The 8923-nt window shown below is 36.0% G+C and overlaps 1 protein-coding gene across 1 annotated transcript; it reads right to left on the bottom strand.

Annotated features, from left to right (window-relative positions):
• Positions 1-3340: 3340 nt before the first annotated feature.
• On the bottom strand, positions 3341-8702 carry LOC134655986 (probable glucosamine 6-phosphate N-acetyltransferase). Its single transcript, XM_063511500.1, has 6 exons — positions 8472-8702; positions 7614-7830; positions 5426-5553; positions 4369-4430; positions 4150-4290; positions 3341-3562 (listed from the first exon to the last, which is right to left on the bottom strand). The coding sequence occupies exons 1-6, from the start codon at positions 8493-8495 to the stop codon at positions 3544-3546; spliced, it is 591 nt and encodes a 196-aa protein (XP_063367570.1). The 5' UTR covers positions 8496-8702; the 3' UTR covers positions 3341-3543.
• Between the last annotated feature and the right edge of the window lie 221 nt (positions 8703-8923).

The raw sequence follows: 8923 nt of genomic DNA on the forward strand, positions 1-8923 counted from the left end.
GTTTTGTCAACACAGTGTCTCAAAATGATTTACCTAGTGGTAAAGAAATGAGTTTCACTAAAAGATCAGTGGTTATAAGTGAAGCTTACCGTCATGGTAAATTAAACTCTAATTTATTTCTATCGGGCCCTGAAAAACCAGGAGTCGTACTCGTATTCCAAGCATTCTCTCGATCGTCCTTGTAATACTGTAAGCTCAATAAGACTTGTGATGTGGGTACTACGTGATATATATCATATATATTTGATACATACACTCAAAACATCCATAGGTAATTCAGGAACAAGTATTCACGATAAACAAACAAATAAATGCCTTCTAGAATTTGAACCCGGGTTCCCCATTTAATATAAGGTGTATAAAAGTGAGATCTAAGCATGGACCCTTTTTAGCCTGGCCGATACAAGGATTCAAGCTCCTACAGGATGGAGCAATAGCAGTAAATAAATAGCATTCGCCAAAACTTTATTATACCTTTATATGATGATAGGTGAAATAACCTTGTAAAGCAAAGTAAAGTGATACTTACAGATAAAGCCGTTGCTAAATAATTAAAAAATGCCCGAAATAATTCTTTACATGAATCGACTACTGAAATAGAAGCAGCCTTATCAGGATAGGATTATATGTTTGGGGTCAGACTTTAGTTCCTCTTTAAACTTGCTCAGTCCGTCTTCTTGGGAATGAAAGCAAGGAGCAGACGACTGTTTCCAAACTGTTCTGACAACCCTGCTGTGGCCAGAATATGGTTGAAACTGACATATATACGTGAATGACGAAATGTACCCATTCATGTGTCGGGGGAAGGAACTGTATTAATACACAAGACGCAAAATTTAAATGTGGTATAATGTAATAAGCAAGTATATTAAAGAATACTTACAGTTTACTTCTTATTAATTGAGAACAGGGACCATGGAGTCCATGGAGTGGTTGGCATTAACTAAATACGAGTATGCTTCTATACAAACACGAGGCTGGCTGTGATAATTTTTTAAGGTCCCTTTTTCACTGAACGACACATTAAAAAAAATTGTACGCTTTTCTATCTTTATAATAGAATCTACAACAATAAACAATACATTTAATCGGTCTCCAGAGTGTGCACTTCGGATGTTGTCTATATCAATGCCGATATCGGTAAAAAGATATTCACCGGCGCGAGACGATATAAGTTTTTTTTATGCAATTTCCTTTTAATAAAGGTTAGTAAAAGTTATGTTTTTAAAATCTGCATTAAATAGGCTTTATTGTCATATTTTTTGTATGTAGAAAAACTAAGCAGTTTAATTTTGACAATAAATATAAAACAAAAATTACACTTGAAAAATTAGATTTTTTGTGTTTTTTTATTTTTTTTTTCAACAAATTGCAATTTTTTATACCAGAAATGAATTCTACGTTATTTATTTATCCGAAATTGATACCAAATATGACCTATTAGCTAAGCGGGGCCTGTTAGAATTTTTAGAATGAAGCCGGGCGGGGCGCTACTTGACGCCCCCCCCCTCTCGGGCTTAAGCGGGGGGTCCCTCGGGCTACCGATCTTAATCGGCTTATTTTGATATAAGGAACAACTGTGCCAAGTTTCATGCTTTAATCAAGCAAAAAAAGGTCATTTCACTTAACACCCTCACTATTGACGGTAAGAGGGTTAAAGAGTACAGCGTTATTAAGTTAATCAGCTGATTATCAACGTTTGTCCTGATTAAGTTAGCAGCCCTTTATAAATAACGCCATTTAGCCGTCACGTCAATGAAGTAATAGTGTCATCAACGCCATGTCAAAAATTGCACTTGGACAACCCGTATAACATATCAAGTCGTGGCGTATGGGGCACGAAATGTACATGACTTTATATCAAGTCAATGGCGGCGAAAAGTTTAAACCTTGTTTTTCCATTACAGACTAAAGTGACAGTTTGATTGGACCAATTTTTTCAACCGATCTGTCAATTTAATACAAAATTGGTCCCAACGTAGGTAATTAATTGACCAATAGCACTGTTATTTAAGTTCTGAGATATGTGTATGGACATAGGTATACCTATGTAGCTGTTTTAAGCGTTCAAAAATCAATTAAATGAAACCAAATATAAGTAAAGCATGATGTTTTTATTAGCAAAAATAATAATGAAAGGTTATAGCAACTATGTTATAATTAATTAAGTACGAATTTGCACATATATCTCTACATAACATGACAATCTCAATATATATAAACGAATCTATGGAATGAACACAATATAACCGTGCGAGTATTGCTTGCTGGTTACTTCACCTATCTTGTTAAAAAAAGAGTTAGTAATAAGTACTAAAATATACATTAGACTTTAATAAATCGAATAGTGAACTCACTACGGACAAAGCGTAGATTTTGCAAAAGTTTCTAAAAGTAACCAGCAATTTTTTAAGTTACGATTTCTAAATAATAACAATGACAATGAAACTATCTCGGTGAAATGGGATGCAATTCGCTAGGGAATCTTTGAAGCTTAAACTAATAAAACAAAATTATATGCTAGGACATCCAAAATCAATCGCACACCCCATCAAACGCGAATTTCCACGACATCCAAAAAAACCTCAGTTTGGTGACAATCTAGTTGCACCTTATTTTGTACTTGGTAAAGCACAAATTCGAGCAGCAATAAAAGTGAAAATACGCTTCTGATGGATAGAACAATTGACCCTGCACTGTAAACACGCAACCAAGCAGAAATCACAACAGCTCAAGCAAAACAATGGGTGGAATGCAGCCTAAATTTTAACACTTAAAACTTTTTCAGACTGGTGTTTTTGTGCAGCGATTCTTCTGTGATTTTACCACTACTATATGCAAACCAAACTGGTGACCAGGGTCGTAAAACATCTAATTCACACTTGCGTGGTCGTAGCAAGAGTGAATGACAGTAATATGACCGCGGTCTTTAATTTGGTGTGCGGATAGTATAGTCCATACGATATCTATATCGTAGAACTATCGCAAGAGAAACGTCAGGATACAGGCCCTTTTGACAAACATATTTCAAAAAGTGTTTTTGATACACAGGCGGCTTAATACGATTGGGTGAAAAGGGTGCATGTTTAATAAGTTATGTGATGAATGATTTTATAAACGGGTCAGAAAAACTACCTGTTAATGACGAACGAACAGTTTTCTTGTAAAAATAAAAACCTAATAAAGATTATATGGACGAATTTATGAACAATGGATTTTAGTAAGAAACAATTAGACACAACAAACACTCAAACAATCTTTAGCAAACCTAAAAACGTTAAAAAACGGTGAATCTTTATTAAAAATTTCATCATCCACATGTGTTAAAAAAGGATGTTTTACGACTAACATACTAGTTTGCCCTTTATTCAACACTAATAGGAAACACTGGTAACTTATTAAGTCGCGTGCGTATTATGCATATGTAGAAAACGCGGTGTACTATGGCGTAGTGCTGTGGGGTAATGACGTGGGGTTGCGAAGACTGCTCGGCGCGCGGACTTACAGTTTAGAGCGCAGGTCGGACGTCCCGGCGGCTAATTGTCAGGAGGGATCCTCGAACCTGGAACATTAGGTTCTTTATGAGGGGTAAAGTTAGCAAAAGTAAACTTTATGACCTTGAAAGATCTGATTTGGCTCGGTATGTGTTGTAGGTGTATCACTGTACATTTATGCAGATACAATACTATGACAATTTCTACTTATAATTATTCCTAAATAACAAAAAGAGTTAGACCAAGAAAACTCTGCAACGATTTTGATAGCATACGCAGTGCACGTGTTATTTATACGTCATAATTTTGAAGTAAAAAGTGAATAGAAGTTTGACGTTTAAAATAACACTTGCACTGCGTATGCTAGCAAAATCGTTGCAGACTTTTCTTGGTCTAACTCTATACCCTTTTGAAGGTTTCCTCGGTTTCATGTTCTGATTAGAAATAAGTGCTTTATTGTCGAAGTTTTGTACGGTATAAAAAGTAGTAGTGATTGTTGAGTTTTGTAAACATTTTTTTTCTATATGTTTACATAGCACAGACTATTTGTACAGTTCTTTCTTTATTGCCAATTTACAAATATCACATCATAAAGCCCAAATCCGATATAAAATTAACGAAACTCCTACAGAAAAAGTTCGTAGGCTCAACTGACCTCATGTTCATGGCGTTAGAGTTGCCGGGTTCCATCTTGTAGCCGAGGGTCTCGTAGAACTTGATAAGCTTGTCCTTGCAGTCCAGCGACATCTTGTAGCACCCGACCTCTTGCGCTAGGAGGGACACTGTCACTACGATCCTGCAAAAAAGGGGGTTTATAAAAATAGTACATAATAAAATAATCCTTTTCCATCGTATTTTCACAACGGATACTTACAATTTCCCCAACTGCTTTCCTCTGTACGTATCGTTGACTACCACGTCCTCTAATCTCCCACGCTGAAAAATGCAATGTTTGAAAAAAAAAAGCTTTTGTTATATTTACACAACGGTAAAAATTTGATATTACATTCCGACTGTACACACTCGTCGAGAGACCCAGAAAGAGACCGAGAACGAATGTGTACATTTTGCTCTCATCTCTTCTCGCTTTTACTCGTTACATCTCGCCATTCTCCGATTGGGTAGGTTTTTTGCCGAGACTCGGCGAGATGCTCTCGACGAGTATACAGGGTGGCGCATTCAGATCGGTCAGTATGGGAAAATCTGAAACTATAAGACATACGACGATCTCTTCTTAGGAACCATGTCATCGATTTTAGTAACAAGAAAAACTGCATTCATACATTTAAAAAAAATGTGTACTCAGCTCGGGAATCGAACCCGGACGTTTTGAAAAAAAAAATCTAAAATTATTTCTATTTAGATATCGATTGTGTAGGTCTTAAGCAGTAAATGTTACTATGAAACATGATGTCTGAAATGAATAAAATGCATTGTTTTCATATCCTTTAATTTATTTTAGTATGTTTTTGAAATGGCCACCATTTTTTTCAATACATTTTACATAAAAAAAATTTAAATGTATGAATGCAGTTTTTCTTGTTACTAAAATCGATGACATGGTTCCTAAGAAGAGATCGTCGTATGTCTTATAGTTTCAGATTTTCCCATACTGACCGATCTAAATGCGCCACCCTGTATACAGCCGGCATCTCAATCTCATTTCCACTCATGAAATGTTCATATAGCGAAGGTTTCCTTTTTACATACTACTATTATTTAAGCGTCATTTTGTTCATTCTAGATCTGTGGTTCTTACCTATAGGCAGGATTCGATGGAATAAAGTCTATTTTTTTATTCGGTAGACTGAAATGACAGTTCATAGAATGATGTTTTATACTATATGAGTGAAGAGGGACGGGTAGTCTATCACGCCGGGAGATACTGTCGCGCCAATCATGTGCTATAGCCCGGCATGTTTTGAACGTACCAAAGAGCAGTTGTGAATGAACTTCTGTTCCACGGTGAGCGTGGCGGCGCCGATCAACCTCTTGACGCGCGTGTCCTCTATAACGGTCACGTAGTAACCGCCAGACTGCTTCATTTGCGTGAAGCGCTCTGGAAATATAACAGTGGAATTTATGTCTAGGGATTCTTGTTTCTTCTTCTTCTCAGCATATTTGCGACCACTGCTGAACATATGCCTCTTTCGTGGATTTCTGTTTTATTTTATTTTATTATAAATGTGCTTACTCATGGCCACAGACGGCACAGACTAGCCGAGGCGAAGACGTGGCCTACGATGGAGCGAGCCTGCCCAGAAGGTGCCTGTTCACCCTTGATTTGAATGTTGTTCTGTACGCGACGGTTCTATGCCAGCCCGGCCCTGCCGTCTTTCTAATGTAGTCAGACCCATGTCAGATTCATGTTTAACCCTGTGAAAGCCACGCCTGTCGTGCTCGGCGCTGTAGGGCTTGGGCTGTAGCCGCGCACGTCAGTTGACGTCTTTGGCGGTCAAAGAAATAACGTGATACTCATTTGCAGTGGCGGATTTGCCCTAAGGCCGAGTAGGCCCGGGCCTAGGGCGGGCAATTTATATTATAGGTACTGAGAAAAGGGCAGCTAGTGCTTAATATAGGGCCTGGGGCCTAGGGCGGCAAAGACTTTAAATCGTGAATCTGCCACCGCTCATTTAGGTACTTATCAAAAGTAGGGTAATAAATTAATCGAATCACGAAAAATGTCTCGGGAATCAACTTTACATACAAAAACTACTATATAACATTTAATTTCTATAATGTCTGGCAAATCTAAAGATCTTATCATTGAGAAGCAATGCCTATCAAACATATTGTGTTATCATTATCATTAATTAAAATAGCCACGTTTTTTACGCAACCTAAGAAAGAACCAGTTTCTAATTAACATTCTTAATGTGATTGATATTTACGGAGTTATTGCGAAAATCGCGAGCAGGAAGAAGGCAGTTTAACAAAGGTTAAGCTCATATCTTGTGCCGGTTCTGAAGGTCACCCACTTCTGACATTTATATAGGTACCTAAACTATTTGCGGAATTCCATTGTATATGCCTATTGGACATGTTTTTATCAGTAGTAATTATTATATTATTCTGGGTTCTGGGTCGTAGATAAAGATTTTGAGTAAATAGAGTCTGTGCGGAAAAAGAAGAGTCATAGAATGTATTGGATCCCATACATTTCACGACTTTTGTCTTTCCGCACAGACTTTACTTACCTTATTGAAATCATGAAAGAAAATTAGTGTCTGACAGCATGTTTCAGTTTTGGCATAAAAACTTCCGAACTTTTTGGCTGCGCCGAACGAAACTGTATTTTTTGGAAGTGTCCGACCGAAGTTTTGGTTTCGGTTTCAGCAGGTTTTGGCAAAACTTGTCTGTTGATAAATATTGCACATGCTTGCTAAGTAGTTGGCAAACAAATGAGTTGAGGTCAAATAACCTTTCACTAAGAGAAATTTACAAAAGTACATTAAATTAGCAGCTACTGTTTAGTCTTGGCCTACTGCAGAGGGGGCCAAGACCCACAAAAGATTGTAGGGCCACAGGAACTAAAGGAGTGTGTTTAAAAAAAACAAAGTTGTAAACTATAGTTCGTTTTTTTTAGCATTAGAAAGAACTTGCAAGAAGGTAAGCGATCTTGACATGTCTTTTAATTGAAAAACGCTTTTTAAAAATCAAAAACTATTACTTATGAAAGCAGAAGAATATAAATGATCGTATTAGATTCATAATTGTTACATATTTGCCGTAACTTATTTTTAAAATGTGTTTTTCAATTAAAAGACACATCAAGATTGTTTACCTTATTTCTAATGCTAAAAAAACGAACTATAGCAGATCAAGACAGATTATACTAGTCTACAAAAAAAAATGTTGCCCTGAAACTAGGGTTACCAGATCCACTTTTTTATTTTCATTACAAAGATAAATTCTCTTTTGAGTCCCTTTTTTTTTTAAGTTGGACACTATACTCTTTTTCAGATTTAGGAATTATTTTTATGTTATTCCTACTCAGAATCACAAGCTCTTTCAATGCAGAAGAGAAAAAGTGGAAATAACATAAAAATATCCAAATAAAAAAAAGTATACTGAAAAAATTTAATAAAATGGCACTTGAGTATAAGGTGTAAAACTCACCGTCAAACTGTTTTTGTGTGACATTCCCAACGCTTGTAAGTTGGCTCAGCAACTGCAGGAATCCTTTGTCGTAATCCGACCGCTGTAGGGGTCTCACAACCATCCAGTCCTCACCCGGCTGTGCTGCACTTATTTTTGGATTGAATGTGGCGGGGCTTTTACTGAAGTCCAACCTCTGCAGAAGCTCGGGGGGGTAGAGGTACTCCGATTTTGCCCCCTGAAAAAGAAATGGGGTTATCCATCTTCTGTACTTAGTATAATGAAGGCATGTGAATATAAATAAACATGTAAAATACTTGAAGAAGTTTCAAATTGAAACTTAATTTGTAGTTTCAAAGTAAACTAAAAATATTTATTTTAATATGCAATAAGGAACAATATTATTTTTACCATTTATCAAAGATAACATAAATGATAAAATTGATAAGGTAAACAACAGCTTTGATACAACTTTAAATCAAATACATATTTATTTTATTATTATCTAATCTTGATCTTACCGGAAATCAAAATGGATATCTTTGAAGCAGAACATAGATAATATTCTTCCTCGATCGATCGATTATTTCAGATCTATAGGTATAGGTATAGTATAATATATTAATAGATGACAGAGGAAAAACATTGCGATTTTATTTAAATGTTAAAACATTTAAATCATTATTTTAAAAATGAGGTAGTACTTTACTGAGGGGGGGTAGGGGGGTGGAGGTAGTACTTTATATGATAGTAACATTTAAACGCAATATTAACAATAGAAAAATATTTTTAACAACTGGTTAACGTTAAGTTGTTATTTAGGTATGTTGTTCAACAATTTCAACAGTCAGAAATAAAATATATTTATAAAATAGTTACCGAGACATTTCTTTCCATTCCCATCGTAGAGTTTTTGTGTAGAACAGTTACAACTTTAAATTATACACCATTATTTGTTAGCTGAGTTTATTTATGGTAAAAGTCACCACGTCATCAGTTCATGAGGTGACCATATAATAAAACGTAGACACGAGATCCTCGGAGAACTCTGGCTTCGGCTTCACAAGTTCACAGCGCAGCAAAAAGTGAAAGTTATGTGTATTGTATAATTTAATACTCGACTCGATTGTAACCTCCAACCAAATGGTTTTGGATTTGGTCGGTTGGTAATTTAACGTCAATTTGACAGCGAAAGCTGTTTAAGATTATATTAAAAACGTGTTTAAATTTTAGACAAACGTGGTTTCCTATGCTGTATCATGGCTTTATCACTGTCTTGAACTGACTAACCAGCTGATTTGCCGGATTGATTGACATTTCTGACATTCGGT

The sequence above is a fragment of the Cydia amplana genome, chromosome 17 (genome assembly GCF_948474715.1).
Source record: "Cydia amplana chromosome 17, ilCydAmpl1.1, whole genome shotgun sequence".
NCBI lineage: Eukaryota > Metazoa > Arthropoda > Insecta > Lepidoptera > Tortricidae > Cydia > Cydia amplana.

Bases quoted from the DNA above. Each gene is read 5' to 3' on its own strand.
- LOC134655986 (XM_063511500.1), bottom strand. From the start codon at position 8,495: ATGGGAATGGAAAGAAATGTCTCG. The intron at 5,554-7,613 runs GTGAGTTTTACA...TTATATTTCCAG, and splicing joins CACACAAAAACAGTTTGACG to AGCGCTTCACGCAAATGAAG. The intron at 4,291-4,368 runs GTAAGTATCCGT...CCTTTTTTGCAG, and splicing joins GGAAAGCAGTTGGGGAAATT to GATCGTAGTGACAGTGTCCC.